This window comes from Phacochoerus africanus, chromosome 2 (assembly GCF_016906955.1).
Source record: "Phacochoerus africanus isolate WHEZ1 chromosome 2, ROS_Pafr_v1, whole genome shotgun sequence".
NCBI lineage: Eukaryota > Metazoa > Chordata > Mammalia > Artiodactyla > Suidae > Phacochoerus > Phacochoerus africanus.
Window position 1 is genome coordinate 83,059,729 of NC_062545.1, and position 17,437 is coordinate 83,077,165.

At 35.8% G+C, this 17,437-nt stretch overlaps 1 protein-coding gene across 3 annotated transcripts in view; it reads right to left on the reverse strand.

Moving 5' to 3' along the window:
* The window catches only part of DOP1A (DOP1 leucine zipper like protein A), a 108,002-nt gene that overhangs the window by 44,584 nt on the left and 45,981 nt on the right, over positions 1-17,437 (reverse strand). For all 3 annotated transcript variants that reach the window (XM_047763241.1, XM_047763234.1, XM_047763249.1), the window contains exons 7-13: positions 12,758-12,857; positions 11,900-12,009; positions 10,863-10,971; positions 9,392-9,512; positions 7,645-7,764; positions 5,379-5,493; positions 4,438-4,671 (exon numbers count right to left, since the gene is read on the reverse strand). In XM_047763241.1, the coding sequence (XP_047619197.1) occupies positions 4,438-4,671; positions 5,379-5,493; positions 7,645-7,764; positions 9,392-9,512; positions 10,863-10,971; positions 11,900-12,009; positions 12,758-12,857 (909 nt within the window). The remainder of the gene's footprint in view (positions 1-4,437; positions 4,672-5,378; positions 5,494-7,644; positions 7,765-9,391; positions 9,513-10,862; positions 10,972-11,899; positions 12,010-12,757; positions 12,858-17,437) is intronic.

Sequence of the window (17,437 nt, forward strand, 5' to 3'; positions counted from 1 at the left end):
TTTTCCCCTTTGGAGTCTTCCCACTGATTCTAAGACAAAGAATAAAAGCCTTGGTATAGGTATAGTGAAAAGACTCTGTAAGACTCGGCCTCCGCCTGTCTGCCCCAAGCGCCTTCCTCTGCCCGTGCCCTGTGCTCTCGTATCTCATGCAGCCCATTTCCTCTAAGCTTCACCAAACAATCCTTCCTCAAGCCAGCCTTCCTTGGCCCCAGCCTAGGTCTGATCACACCATTTTCCACATTCCTACCACTCCTTACTTTCCTTCATACATTGATCAAAACTGTGATTAAATGTGCAATTATTTGTTTAACATGTGGCGTCCCAACTAGAAAGGAAGGGGTGGGGAAGGGCAGAGTCACCCAGGTATGCCTAACCCATTGCTGGATACACAGAGAGGGTGCTGAGAGGAGGGGCTCTTCCTTCTATTTCAAAGGTAAGAAAACTGAGGCTTATGGAAATTAAAAACAAAACTTGCCCAACTACTAAGCAAATAAGCTTAGTAGTTAGAAGAGCTCAGCTGAAGTGATTCTAAACTTCATGCTCCTTTTATCACAGATCACCAAGAGAACTTTACATATTAAAATGTCAAAGTTTTGAGGTAGCCATCAGAACTGAACTTATTTTTCTACTTTGAAAAATCTTTTATCAGTACACTTTTAAAAAGAAGTCTTATTTAAATAGTAAAATAAAATTAGTTTATTATTTCTGTATTAATCTTTTTTTAATATAAGGACTGTAAAACAATGATATTACACTAAAAGAATTCATGCTATAAATTCAGTTACACTTGCATACATGTCACATTGTAACATATAATACTTAGTTAAATGGTCTCTATTTCATAATCATGCTTCAGATCATCTTATGATAAACTTTCTTTCTGAAAAGGAATTACACGTTTCAGACACCTGGGTATATAGATCCAATACACTGATTTTATAAAAATGAACTAAGTGCATGGAGGCAAAATTAGATTTACCATTTTTAAAAGAATCATTCCTTCAATTTCAAAAAAAGGAATATAGAAAATACTTTCAGCTTTCAAATTTGATCAATTTTAGACATCTCAGTGAAGATGAGAAGACCATTGTGCTTCAGTGAAAAACAGAAAAGAACAGATGGCCTGGGAATAGGCATGAAAACTAAAGAAAGAGAGAAGGGCAAAAACATATCTGAAGTTAACAAACCATTATATTTAAAAAGTATTATTTAATTGTCTTTCATTTAATAGGAATGGGCGTTCCCAATTACCTTATCTGTAACCATCAATAAAGTGATGTTTTTTCTACATACTAAATATTCCCATATTTGAATATGATATCAAGGGAATGCTAAGGTCCCTCCTCTACTCTCACTAACTTCATTCAAATAAAAACCAAAGCAAAAACATTTAATGTCTATTTTAGCTTTATTTCTAAGTTGATCCTAGAGGCATAAATTAAGGAAAAATAGCACAACAAAATGAATTGACCAAGAGTAGAGTCCATATAATATTATCAATAATAGGTAGGAAGAAAAATAAGACAGACTAGTTACTAGTTTTAGTTTATGTAGGATAATCCTGGGATATATTTATATTGTTCACGGGTCAGTAATGTTCACTTCATATAAAGAAAGCAATACATTTAGGAGGTCCAAGAAAAACGTTTTAGGATTAAGACTTGATGGAAAAGGCTGTAATGAGATCTTCCTGATAATATATCTTGCCTGGCTGAAGAAATTCAAAAGCAACCAAGAAATAAAGTAATGGCAACTAGGCTAACATAATATTTAGGTAATGAACCTTATATGCTAGAAATATTTAAATCTTTGTTTTAACACAGTGCTCTGTGCCGAAATTCAACAGAATTACATAATTCCATGAATATTTTCATTAATGTTTACTACAAAGTATTGTAGTATTATAAACCTGAAGGCTTTTAAATTGCTTTTTCCATAGCTGTTTCATACATGCTTAAATATGTTACCATGGTCAGACATTAAAATTATAGTTGACCCTGAGCAATGCAGGGGTTAGAGGTGTCGAGCCCCTATACAGTCAAAAATCCACATAAAAATTTTGAATGCCTCAAACCTACTAAAAGCTTACTGTTGACTGTAAGCTTTAATGAAACATAAACAGTCAATTAAAACACAGTTGTATGTTATATGCATATCTACATATAATTTATGCATTCATGACAAACACAAATTTTTAATTTTTTTGATATTTCTAGGCCATGTGAGTTATCTGAGAGTTTTTTCAAATTGTCATAATTCTCTGAAAAAATTTCCAATATATTTCTTGAAAAAGAAAATCTGTAAATAAGTCAACTCATTCAGTTCAAACCTGTTTTGTTCAAGGGTCAACTGTATTACAATTCTATTCAACACCACAAAGTAACCATTAAGAATCTGGAAGACTAGGGAGGGCAAAAAGACTCTGGATTTCATGACGAACATGTCAAAAATTTACTGTATAGAGACTTCCTGTCATGACTCAGTGGTAACAAACCCGACTAGGATCCAGGAGGACTCAGGTTCAATCCCTGGCCTCGCTCAGTGGGTCAAGGATCCGGCATTGCCGTGAACTGTGGTATACAGTAGCTTGCAGATATGGCTCTGATTTGGCGTTGCTGTGGCGTTGGTGTAGGCCAGCAGGTGTAGCTCCAATTTGACCCCTAGCCTGGAAACTTCCATGTGCTGAAAATTTGGCCTTGAAAGGCAAAAAAAAAAAGTACTATATATATGAAAAAGACCAATAAAGTTAGGATTGTAAACATCCTGTTTAATACGATAGCTTCTAGCCACATGTGACCACTGAGCTCTTAAAATGTGGCTGATCTGACGAGAAGCTAAATTTTTTACTGCACTTAATTTTAATTAAAAAATTTAAAGTGATACTTAGTTTCCTAACACCATACACAAAAATAAACTCAAAATGGATTAAAGACCTAGACAGAAGACCAGACACTATAAAACTCTTAGAGGAAAACAAAGGCCAAACACGCTCTGACATAAATGACAGCAACATCTTCTCAGATCCACCTCTTACAGTATTGACAATAAAAACAAAAATAAACAAATGGGACCTGATCAAATTGAAAAGTTTCTACACAGCAAAGGAAACCCTAAACAACATGAAAAGACAACCCACAGAATGGGAGAAAATCTTTGCAAGTGAATCGATGCACAAGGGATTCATCTCCAAAATTTATAAACACCTTCTGCAGCTCCATACCAAAAAAACAAACAATCCCATCAAAAAATGAATGGGCAGAAGAGCTAAACAGACAGTTCTCCAAAGAAGACATACAGATGGCCAAAAAACACATGAAAAGATGTTCAACATCACTCCTCATTAGAGAAATGCACATCAAAACCACTCTGAGGTACCACCTTACACCAGCCAGAATGGCCATCATCCAAAAGTCTACAAACAATAAGTGCTGGAGAGGGTGTGGAGAAAAAGGAACCCTAGCACACTGTTGGTGGGATTGTAAATTGGTACAACCACTGTGGAAAACAGAAAGGAGATGCCTCAGAAAACTAAACATAGAACTATCATTTGATCCAGCAATCACACTCCTGGGCATCTATCCAGAGGAAACGACTCGCAAAGACACATGTACTCCGATGTTCATTGCAGCACTATTTTCAATAGCCAAAACATGGAAACAACCTAAATGTGCATCAACAGAGGAGTGGATCAAGAAGAGGTGGTACATATACACAATGGAATGTTACTCAGCCATTAAAATGAACGAAATACCGGCATTCTTAGCAACATGGATGGACCTAGAAACTATCACGCTAAGTGAAGTCAGCCATACAATGAGACACCAACATCAAATGCTTTCACTGACATGTGGAATCTGAAAAAAGGACAGACGGAACTTCTTTGCAGAACAGATGCTGACTCACAGACACTGAAAAACTTATGGTCTCTGGAGGAGAGAGTTTGGGGGTGGGGGGATGTGCTTGGGTTGTGGGATGGAAATCCTGTGAAATTGGATTGTTACGATCATTATACAACTACAGATGTGATAAATTCCTTTGAGTAATAAAAAATTAAATTAAATTAAAAAAAGAAAAAAATCTTTTTACATTACATCAATTTTATATTAATTACATCTTGAAATAATAATATATTAGCTCAAACGGGCTAAATAAAATATCATTAAAATTATTTTCAGCTTTTTCTACTTTTTAATGAAGCTACCCGAAAATTTTAAGTTATAAATGTTGCTTTGCATTTTATTTCTCTTGCAAAGTGTTGATATGGACAGTTAAACTGTATAGAGCCATCAAAGCCTACAAGACTGCCACAACAGTTGGATATAGGAAAGAGTTATTAATACACATAAATGATAACATGTAAGTGATTTTACTTAAGAAACTGTTCTGCCTGGAAGAAATATAATTGGTCAAATACCAAAAATAAAAGAAAACATTTACCTTTTTGTCTTCCCACTCCTTGACAGAGTTGTTCTGCCCACTTGGAAACTGCAACACGCCTCCAGTGCTGGCAGATAACAAAGGAGGCTGAACCTTGCTAAGGATCTTGGAGCAGAGCCTGAGTGAATCTGTGAGTTCAGATAAACGCAGGGTCTGCAGGTGGCTTGTCAGGGCAGATATCATCCTGAGCAGCAGTTGCGGCAAGTGTTCTGTCTGGATTTCAATGTAGGTCTCCTGAAAAGAAGGGTGAAAGGACCAAAGTATATATGGTGTATAACTCCAAGGTCATGTCACTTAACTTATGTTTAATCTACATTAAAAAAGGAAATAATTGTACTCATTTTATGTGTATCATGCTCTTAATTAACACTGACTGAATGGTCATTTAGTATTAAAGATACAAAATTTCTATGCCCAAATTCTCAATTTAAGTATTTCGAAGCATACATTATAAAAGAGTCCCAGTTTTATCTGTTACATTACTGAAATTATAACATAAGTGAATGCAATCAGTTATAAACAAAACAGGCTGAACGTCATACCTGACACAGCACCCTCATACTTCTAGTAGGCTTCAAAATGAGAAAGCAAAGAATTGAGGAGAGAAAAGGGGAAAAGATTCCAACAGTCTTCATTTAATAGAATCATTAATGAATATAAATGCAGCATTAAACCACTATACATTAAACATGTAAGATTTCTGTAACATGCAATTATGAAGTATATTCCACATATTAAATAAGAACTGTATATGTATTATATATATATATGTCAGAGAACAAAACACTTTCAAAATTTTACTTAAAAAGCTATGCCAAAAAGGGAAAAATCAATTTAATTTTAAAAATGAAATTTACTTGAAGATGAGGTTTATCTTCAAATGAAATATATGAACTATGTTATTACATTTCCCCAAAATGTTTTTACCAAGATGGTCTTACCAAAGAAACAATATCCAACAAAAAATCAACCAGTAAGCAGAAATTGGTCAGCTGTAATTCAGACGACTCACTGCTATCTCCAGGCCCAATATGAAGTCTGGCATGCAGTGTCCTCCTAAAAGGACAAAATGCACTTCATCAAGGATATTATCAAGTAATGTGAATACAAGTGCGATCATTTTTTTTAAGGGCCACACCTGCAACATGTGGAAGCTCCCAGGCTAGAGGTCGAATTAGAGCTGCAGGTACTTGCCACAGCCGCTTGGTTTCCAAGCCCACACCACAGCTCACAGCAATGCTGGATCCTTAGCCCACCGAGCGAGGCCAGGGATGGAACCCACATCCTCATGGGTACTAGTCAGGATGGGAACTCCTTTACATTTTATCTTTTTGAGTCATGTCTACACTGGGACACACACTTGTGTTCTTGTGAGAAGCATCTTTCTTTCCCCTCAGCAAGATTCTTAGGCTTAACCTCTCCCTTTAACTCCATCCTCAACTTCCAAGTATTCTGGATGTTTTTTCCTTTTGGGGACATATTTCTCAGTGCTCCCACTACAGATATCACTTCCTTGTTAAAATGGATTATTTGCTGATTTCTAACCTCAGGTCCTATGTTCGTACCAATCTGTCCCTCATCATCCTTCCCCAATCTCATTCTCTATATCCAGAATGCAACCATCCTTCAAGGTTAAGTCCTCCAGGAAGTCTCCTCAGATCCAAGTAATAGAGATCATTCCTTCGACAAACACTCAAACCAAATCCCATTAATCCTCTATGACCCTCTGCTCTGAAGACACAAAGTAAGCATATGATACAGCCCCTAGCTGGCATACAGACAAAAAATGTGACAATGAGCTAGTGTAGAAGCTGATTCTGATAGGAAATTTAAGGGACTCATAGAGGACTTCTAAAAGAGGGTGGGCTCTCATAGGACCTGACTAAATGGGCTAGGGGGAAGACTATTTTAGGAAAAAATAGCACAAGTGAAGGATCAGCAACATCATGAAGGCTCAGGGTTAATGTTGGCAAGGCAACAGTCCAGGTTAGCTAAGGGCCCAGTTAATTTTGATCAGGAAATAGAGCAGGGTTAGCTAAAGAAGGGTACATGTGTGTGTCTGTGAATGTGGAAAGTTGAGCCAGGGCCAGGTGGTAAAAAGACACAATTCCTCTACAATGCTACCACAATTTAACCTCTCAAGGCATTTGTAACATTTAATTTAATACTAGACATAGCATGTGCAGGTCTTACTTGTTCTTGCTATTAGGTCTTTGAAGATGGCAAGTGTCTCTGTCTGCTTAGCAGAGTGCCTTTCCACTGGGTGCTCAGCAGCCCTTCAATGAGCAGTCAACTTTCTAAATCATTAAAGGGATTAATGTTTTCAGTTTTAAGAGCCTTCTAATCCTGAGATCATAAATGCTTACTTATTGGCTAATGCTCCAGGGGCTGGAGAGGTTAATCTGGTTCTGAGAGGATTTTGGTCTAGAATCCAGACCACTTCTACCCATGTTCATGAGTACTATTGGGTTTTTAGAACATTTTTTAGGCTTTATGTCCTGACAATATGGGCTGGTTCTATGTTTTTAAAAACACAAAAGTGACCTAGGAATTTTTTATTATTCAAAATGAGAATCATTTTGGGAAAGTGTGCTAAGGCACCAGGCACAAATTTGATATTTTCTCTACCAACAAAGAAGAACAAGATTACTATGGATTGGAGAAGGAAAAATCTTTCATCAATGCTGGTGACTGAATATCTCCTCTCCAAACTCCTTTTCTTCCTTTCATTCTTTCTTTCCTTTTTTTTTTTTTTTTTTTTTTTTAGGGCTGGACCTGCAGCATATGGAAGTTCCCAGGCTAGGGGTTGAATCGAAGCTACAGCTGCTGGCCTACAGCAACGCCAGATCTGAGCGACGTCTGCGACCTACCTGGCAGCTTGCAGCAATGTCCCATCCTTAAACCACTAATTGAGGCCAAGGATGGAACCCACATCTTCATGGATACGAGTCTGATTCTTCACCTGCTGAGCCACAATGGGAGCTCCTAAACTCCTTTTCAAATCTAAGATTATATGATCAATGATTCTACATTCTAAACTGACATGGTAGAGATTATGGTTATTAAATAATAATTGTCAGCAGTAATGGTAAGATAGTATAAGAGAATGTTTAATGTTTTCATTAAACTCAAAGAAATTAAAAAAAAACCTCAAAGATTAGCTCTGGATCCTATTAAATTAAAATGAATGAAACAGTTGGAACATACCTACAACATTCTTCAAACCAACGTGCAACGTAATCCCACATATAATAAGGCTCAAAGGAATTAAAGAGAAGGTTGGCAGTTTTAATCAGCTCTGCTGTTTTCTTATTTTCCCTTAATTTACTAAAAAAACAAACAAACAAAAACTAATAAATATCAGCAACTACATTTTCAAATTTAAATTTGAGTGCAATGTTGTTCAGGGTGTACATAATCCTAAAGTATATGCTAGAAAACTTGCTAGTGAGAATATAGCAACAAATAATTTTTATCTACTGTCATTCTTTCCTTTATGTGTAGTTATTCTCCAAAATTCGAGTTTTCATAAACTCAAATGTATGATCAAGATCAGAAGTTAACCTTGTGTAAGAAAAAAAGCTGTGCTTCCAGCAAAATGACAGGAAGTTCCTTTTAAACTATTTTGAGTGTCTGTGAATACAGCATTAAATTGCTTTGTTTCTCTGGCACATACAGACTGATTACTGATTTGATTCTGACAGCATTTATTCTGAAAGAATTTTGTCTGCTTTCCTGTACTATTCAAGATTTACTAGAGAAAGGTTAAGTTTATTTTGGAGAATTTCATTCAAATTATTATTTTTAGCTTCAAAAACAGTAACAAAATGAACTAATACTGGGAATAGCTATTATTACTGAAGTTCCAAATTCCATCAGAGAAAAATAACATTGTTATTTCAAAAGTGAACGCTCTAGCCTGTTAAATACCCACCTACATACCATATCCTGTCACGCTTCCTAACAATTAAAACAATCATTTTTATATATAGTGAGGCACTGTCAATACAACTGGCATGTTATAGAATAAAAGGCTACTTGAATACTCTATGGGGCAAAATAAATTATCAGGCAGTGTAAGGAATGAAAGCGCACAAAGTTAGCCAATATCAACTTTTCAAACAAAAATTACAGGGGATTATATTTATCAGAAGTAAAAAATTATCTTAAAAAGTTTTACTATATAAATGTATGGTTTAGGAAGCCCAGGTTATCTCTAAAGTCTCACTAAGGTGACATTAATAAAATGCAAATTATGTAAAAGAAACTATCTTGGATCCTTTGTCATATTAAAATGATGTATGAGACTGGCAAACAGGTAGGCTTCTTAAAGCAGGGAAGAAGACTTTTTTCATCTACTACTGACTCAGAGAACAGGATATGGTAATGTTATAAGACTTGTCCAGGGTATGTGTATATATATGTATACATTTGAAACAAGAAATCACCACCACTGGAAAAAAAATTCTTTAAAGAACACCTAGTGCCCTCTGATTCACTTAACTGTGTTCAAGCCACCTTCTGATCTGTGATCTGGTCTCCTGAGCATGTCAAGGCATCAAGAAGCCCTACCCCATACCAACACCAGGGCTGGTCACCAAGGCCTAACTTTCATCACTAACTGACATGCAGCAGCTAACCTCCTGTGAGTTTGATAAGTGAAGCTCTATCTTCACATTAACTGCTAAAATTTAGTTTTTTCAAATGGTGACACTGAGCACCAATCATGGAAGGTGGTGGTTCTACCACAGAGCAGTCACACTACAAACGCCTGTTTGCAAGGTCGGTGCAGTTAATTCTAAGAGTTCTTATCACCAACATACAGCAGTATTTTAAATCAAATTCACTCAGTCAGAACACAAGCTTCATATAGCAATGTCTACTTTATGAATATTAATAAATAAGGATCTTAAATAAGGATCTTTGTGTCATGCTGGATTTTTTGGTAATCCACCTGCTTAACTGAGCATGATCCTTGCTGAAGGGTGGTTCCATCTGAAGATCCAATTCTGCTTTGCATTGAGAATATAATGTTCTAAACACTTCAATTAGGACATCTTCTAGAATGACAGGTCCTAAATTAATATACACATTAAAGACAATAATTAATCAACAAACCATGATTATCTACAAATTGGCCTAATTACAGTACACTTTAAAACAAGTATTTTGAAAACATAATTTTTTTTTCCAGAAGCTAAACTAAACCTAACATTCTGAGAGGCTATCAGTAAAACAGTAAATAACTAAACATATACTTAACCATAGATTGACTTAATGGAAATCACGAAATCAGGGAAATTGGTTTTTCCACTTAATACCTCTGTTAGCTTGGACAACTTATTTAACTTCTTTGAGATTTCATGTCCTCATGTAGAATGAGGAAAATAATAGCAACCATAGGACTGTCAAGTGTAAGGGTTAGGAAAAAATTTGTTGAGTACCATAGTTCCCAGAATACAATGAGTATTCAATAAGTGCTGCTTATATTACTATTATTAAGTACAAAAGTGCTCAAGGCTAAGTGTTATTACTATAAAAGATGCCTTAAGATACTTCCTGAGCTTCCTCTATTACCATGATAGCTAAAATAAACTCTCAAAGCTATTGGTACAACCAAAGTTATAATTTTTTTTTTTCTTTTTAAGGCTGCACCTGTCTCATATGGAAGTTCTGGCGTAGGGGTTGAATTGAGGCTGTAGCTGCTGGCCTACGCCACAGCCACAGCAAGGCAGGATCCAAGCTTGTAGCAGTGCTGGATCCTTAACCCACTAGGTGAGGCCAGGGATGGAAGCCATATCCTCATGGATACTAGTCAGGTTCATAATGCACTAAGCCACAATAGGAACTCCTAAAGTTATTTTTATATTTAAAAATTTTCATTTTTAAGAGTTGGTGAGAACTTATACATATATTCTAAAACATCTGCATATAATTTAATAAAATTACATTATCATTTCATTTTATTGTTGCTAGTATTTCTGTTTTTTTTTTTTTTAATTTCCATCCCAGGTATCATAACTAACTTCCCAATAGATCTAACATATAAGAAGTACACAATGAAGAAAAGGAAAACACACAAAGGGGATATGGGGAAGAAAGTGCATTTTATATTCTGTGAACTATAAGATGACAGATCATCAATGTTTCAACTTCAGTAGCTTAATCAGGATTAAGAAGAGCTTAGATAGCATCTTTAAAGTGACATATGCAGTAGAGTGCAGTAGAGGGTAGATAAATGATAACATGCCAGTTGGATGTACATTTGTATCTTCTTAATGGACTAGAGAGAATTTTAGGTAAGGAATTGCTGAGGCTACCTCAAAACACAGCGATTTTTCTAAGTAATAACTCTGCATTATTTTCATCATGAAACAATATAAAACAACCACATGTGATCTCATGCCCTTGGTCAGATGTATTACCTAGCTCAGGTTTGTCCAGTAAACTGATTAAAATACGAAAAGGTTTCAGATCCTGTGTTAAAGTGCTCTCTTCTCCAAATCCATTTACTTTTAAGATGCCCACCATTGCCTTGAAAAAGAGATAGTTTATCAGTTATTTAAGCAAACAGATTCAGAGGTTTTTTTTTCTTCAGAAAAATACTTTGATATACAACCACATGTAAACAGAGATCTACATCTGCTATTGCTTTTCAGAAGCTCTTTTGCTGAAGTTGGCTTTTTTCCTCTGCTAGGGGAAAAAGCGAGTCATAGCTTTGTCTTCACAGAAGAAAAAAGTGCTTATGTTTTCTCTAGAAAAAAAGTGTAAAGGTTAAGGACAATCTAGAAAAACAAATTCATGAACAATGTGATTGATAAGCCAAAGGGTAAAATCTTCCTCTTGACAATCGACATGCCCCAACTATGACACATTATCACGGTAGTAGCTGCTGTTATGCAATTATTTTCCCGTTAGTAACTCAAAACTGTTTTTATAACCTCACTCCTTTCTAATTATTTCAGATACCATGTACTTCTCCAACTTATTCTGAGGTCTCTTGAATAACACATAATTGAAGTAAAAATAATATGAAATAAACCTACGGATCATTTTAACATTTCTACCTCAAGAGAAGTTTTACCACATTTAAATTCTTGTTGCTACCCAAATTTCCCTGGAATTTCAGAGTAAATAACACAGGTCCTGGAGCTCCAACATTCATAGGGCAGACAGGTGAGAAGCTGCAACTGTGTTGCAATGAAGTCATGAAAACAAAGTACATGGAAAAAAAAAAAAAAAAGATCTCTGGGCTCACAGAGAAGTGAGTCTATCTTACCATCAATTACTCATTTTATTGTGGTGATTTGCTTGTTATTATCATTCTTAGGAAGTTTGTGAGCCCTATTTCCACCCCTTCAACTGTGACTTAATTCATTTAACCAGGACTTTGTCTTGTTACTTGGTGAGTAACTATAGCAATCATGGAGTAATCAAAAAATAAAATGAAAGCATCCATTACCTGAACCAACAATTCTTTTGAAAAGGTAGTGAAATAGTAAGTGGCGTGCTCTTCAGGATTACTGTGTCTTGTGCTTCTGGGTCCTATGACAGCACCGTTGTTATCAAAACCTCCATGGAAACAAATTGTAAAATAAATTAAAATAGAATTCTTGAAACTGCTGTTCACTAAATACCAAAACAGCAAATATCTCAAAAACAGCACTCAACACTTACCAATTAGTAGCCCAATCAATGTCAGCAAGAGAGATCATTTTAGACAGTTTAATAAAGGGAAACCAATTCAATACATAAGTGAGTATCATAGTATACTTCAAGAATTATTGTTTTTTTTTCCCCAATCTTATAAGCAGTGAAATAACTGATGCTTCAGAAAATCCAAAATAAGTTTTACTGCATCTTCTCACTTCAAGTAGTAAAGAGTTTGTGAAAACAGGCCGAACACTCATAAAAGTGTAGAAGAACAAAGATATACTATATTTTACTGCCTGAGTGGGAGACAGGTACTCTCTGTGGGACAGTAGTACAAGATCCAATTCTGTCCAGTTTTGGAAATTATGTCATTATTTTGATTGTGAATTTATCCTTCTTTGTCAACACACTTAGAACAGCCTCAATTTACCAGAGGGAAAAAAATATCGTGAAAGTGAACATGACCTACAGATTAAAATAGCTTCTTCAACTAAGAAGCTTTTGAGATTTCTTCATAAAATACACAAATACTGTTTTCATTTTTATTATCCATATAAGTAAACTTTTAGTTTCTTCATGTAGGACATAGATAAACTTGATAATACTTATGTATGGAAAATTTCCCTTCATCCTTTTCCAGCAAAGACCACACATACGAAACACCTACCAAGAAGCCACGCGTAAAGTCTTCGGTTCAGGGACATATCTCTCCTTAGTACTACATGAAGGGCGGCTGACAAGATCCTGATCATATCTGGTCGAGTGGCCTGCGAAAGTTAGGAACGCCATTGTACTTAATCATATACAAAAAAATATTACTTTTTTCTCCCCCCCCAAAAAAAAATAATACCTCACAATATGTTCAGAACTTTAGGGCTTGTGAGGGAACTTCATACAATGTTATCTCATTTGATCTTTCAAACACAGGAATTATTACTTCTATTTTACAGATTAGGAAATAAAGTCAGGCATTGGGAACTATATCTAGTCTCATATGATGGAGCATGATAATGTGAGAAAAAAGAATGTATACATGTATGTGTGACTGGGTAACCTTGCTGTACAGTAGAAAATTGACAGAACACTGTAAACCAGCCATAATGGGAAAAAATAAAATCAATAAAAATAAAAATAAATAAATAAGAGAAAAAGAAAAGCCAGGTAACACAGCTATTTATAGTTAAAACTATACTTGAATATTTTTTAATATTTGTGTGATTTTTTTTTTTCTTTTTAAGGTTATATGCACAAGATATGGATGTTCCCAGGTTAGGGGCTGAATTGGAGCTATAGCTATACCACAGCCACAGCAATACTGGATCCAAGCCACATCTGAGAACTAATGCTACAGCTTGTGGCAGTGCTGGATCCTTAATCTTTGAGAGCCCAGGGATAGAACCCTCATCCTCATGGACACCCTGTTGGGTTCTTAACCTGCTGAGGCACAATAGGAACTCCAATATACTTGATTTTAACCTCCATTTTATTTTTCTTTTTTGGGCGCATCTGTGGCATATGTAAATTTCCACTCCAGAGATCAAATCTGAGCCTCATCTGCTACACAACTGTGGCAAGGCCGGATCCCTAACCCACTTTGCTGGGCCTAGGGTTGAACTGGAGACTCCACAGAGACAAGTTGGATCATTAACCCATTCCAGCTCAGCAGAAACTCCCAACCTCCATTTTAAAGTTCTTTATCCTATCCAGTATTAACAAAATCTGACACAAAACAAAGAAAATGGTGCAAAAAGGGACAGAGAGAAGAAAACCATAAGCTTTTAGTCTTATAGTTACCACACTCATAGCGGTGACAAATGACTAAAAACCTCTTTATTTTTACTTTTATTTTTTGTCTTTTCTAGGGCTGCACCCATGGCATATGGAGGTTCCCAGGATAGGGGTCTAATCAAAGCTATAGCTGCCGGCCTATGTCACAGCCACAGCAACGCAGGATCTGAACCACATCTGCGACCTACACCAGAGCTCACAGCAACACCAGATCCTTAACCCACTGAGCAAGGCCAGGGATCGAACCTGCAACCTCATGGTTCCTAGTCAGATTCGTTAACCACTGAGTCACGATGAGAACTCCCTAAAAACTCTTTAAAAGTTCACTATCTTGGGTGTTCCCATTGTGGCTCAGTGGGTTACGAACCCGCCAGGTATTCGTAACAATGCAGGTTTGATCCCTGGCCTTGCTCAGTGGGTTAAGGATCCTGTGTTGCTGTGGTGTAGGCTGGCAGTTACAGCTCTGATTTGACCCCTAGCCTGGGAACTTCCATATGCCTTGAGTGTGGCCATAAAAAGAAAAAAAAATTCACTATTTTCACCAATTTCAAGTCTTTCATTTCTTGTTCTTTAAAAAATTCATATCCTATAGTATTTCAAATATAGAAAAATACAGAAAACAATATAATGAATGCTTTTTGTATCTATCACTCAGCTTAACCAATCAATTTTTTTCATTTTACTCCAGATTTTTTAAAGAGAAACAATTCAATTTTTTGTTTCTTTCCTAATAGCCTTAATTAGATGTTTAAAGTGTGATATACTAGAGGAGATATGGCTTAAGGGTTAAAGTTAAAAGAAAAAAGAAGGCAGCTTATTAAACTGCTGTCAACTTTTGAGAATATTACTAGATAATCACTTTAAAATAGAACCTTGGAATCTGAGCATTAGAAGGTAAGGAGGAAATCAACTAGTCTCACAACCACTTTAGAATAAAGGACCAGAGCCTCACAGGACTGACATACTCAAATGCCTGGTTAGTGCCCAGATAAGAGAGAACGCGCCTCTTCTTATTTAGGCTAGTTAGCTTTTTACTACATCATGCTTCTTGACAGCATTAGAAATCCCCCAGTTTGCTTATTTTAAAGGAATCTTAGAGAAATAACTGACATATTACAGACTACAGATCATCAACAGCTGCCAATTACAGTCACTCATCTAAACACCAATGTCTTCTATTAATCTAAGCAATTCTCAAACAAAGCTCTCCAGACTCCTGGGGATCTCTAAGACCCTTTCAAGAGATCCACAGGGTGAAAAAAATATATATATATGGAAGTTTCTGGGCCAGGGACTGAACCCATGTCAAAGCAGCAACCTAAACCACTGCAGTAACAACACCAGATGCTTAACCTGCTGTGCCACAAAAGAATTCCAAAAACTATATTCTTAACACAATACCAAGATGTTATTTGTCTTTTTTGATATGCTAACATTCGCTCTAATTATGCAATAGTGGGTAAAACTGCTGGCATCTTAGCATGAAAAGCAGCACCAGCAGTGTCATCCACTGTACCTGAAGTCATTGTAATTTTTACTGTCATGTATTTGCAGTAAAATCAAAAACAAAAAAGAAAAAGCCAATTTCACTTAAGAATGCTGTTGATGACAGAGCATTTGTTTGTTAAATATTGACTCTTGAGCACATATCTTTTAATATTTTTTATAATGAAAGGAGAATTACACAAATCATTCTGTTGTAAACTAAAGCATGATGGAGGTCTTTAGGAAAAGCACCCAGGTGAGTGTTTGAATTGTGGGTTGAACTACCAGCTTTTGTCCCAGAATGCCCACTTTTACCTGGAAGAATGACTGAGATGATCTATGATTACTAAGGCTTGGACATCCGGCAGACATTTTCTCAAAAATAAACAAAGTAAGCCTGTCACTTCAAGGAAAATAATAACTATTCATTGCTACAAACAATAAAATTTGAGCTATCAAGGGAAAATTAGAATTCTGGAAAATTTGCATTTGACTTGAAGTTTGCTGAATCAATAGAATTGGCTCAATAGCTTCCCAATACCTAACAAACTTTACTGATGAGATCAGTGTTGATGGTAGTAAATGCGACTGCTGTGTTGACACTTGGGAGATGAGCATAATTCTGTAAAACAGCACTTTCCAAACAACCAATCATGATGATATGAAAGCATGTATGAATAAAAGGCCCATTCAAAATGTAAGACAGGTCAGTGGATTTTAATAAAACATTATAAATATTCACAGACAGGGTTTCAGACTTCATATTACAACCAATTTTTTAAAAACTCCAGCTAGGGAGTTCCCTTTGTGGCTCAGCGGAAATGAATCCGACTAGGAACCTTGAGGTCGCATGTTCAATCCCTGGTCTTGCTCAGAGGGTTGAGGATCTGGTGTTGCTGTGAGCTCTGGTGTAGGTCGCAGATGAGGCTCGGATCTGGCATCTGCTGTGGCTCTGGCGTAGGCCCGCAGCTATAGCTCTGACTAGACCCCTAGCCTGGGAACCTCCATATTCCGCGTGTGTGGCCCTAAGAAAACAAAAGACAAAAAAAAAAAAAACCAAAAAACTGCAGCTAGATGAGTTTTGATGTAGGATCAAAGACTTATTTAACAAAAAGACTATTGAAATATCCCTCCCTTTTCCACCTAGTATACATATGAGATCAAATTTAACTCATATACAGTAATCGAAGGAAAAAAAAATCACAACAGTGAACAAAAAAGTAGATTTGAGCATTCTGCTTTCTACTCTTAGACTAGACATTAAAGAGACTTGCAAAAACATAAAACAATGCTAACCTACTTGCTAATTCTTTTAGTTTTGGAAAATAGTTAATTTCATAAAATATTATTTATACTAATGTGATAACTTTGTTATTTTTAAATGAATTAATAAATATTAAAAATTTTTTCAGTTTTAATTTATAATATGATAAATACAGACAAAGCAAACCTACATAAGCCAAAAAATTTTTAGGTTCCTCGATATTTTTAGTATAATGGGGGTTTGAAACCAAAGAATTGCTGACCTATTTATTTAACATCAGATATGTGGATTATAGATATTGTTACAAGCTCATGAAAAGTATGAATATCTTCCATTATTTTGAGAGAAAAACTACTCCTCCAAAGTAAGAAGTCATTTCTGGATTACTATTGCCATTACCACATATTTCTAATATGGAAAAAAATTCTATTGTGATCTCAATTAAAGGTAACTTCTAGAGATTAGGGTCAAGCCTCCATAAAATAACTGAAGAGTCTAACAACTCATCTGCTGAAGCTCCTAAGAACAGTCACTCTATCTGGGATAAAATAAGGAAGGCTCTCTTAAATTACAATTACAATCAACATTTAGCAGTTTATTATCTGCAAGACATGGAAAGAAGAAAAGTGGAGAACAAAGATTATTTTGTCATGATCCTTATTCTCCAGTAATCTAATAATACAGTTATAGTAATGGCAGGGGAGAGTGTTAGAACTGGTTCTGAGTAGAGTACGTACTTTTAAAAACCATATTCAACATAGCTATTGTTTTCATACTACAAATCTTAGAAGGTAAGGCTAGAGAAAATCG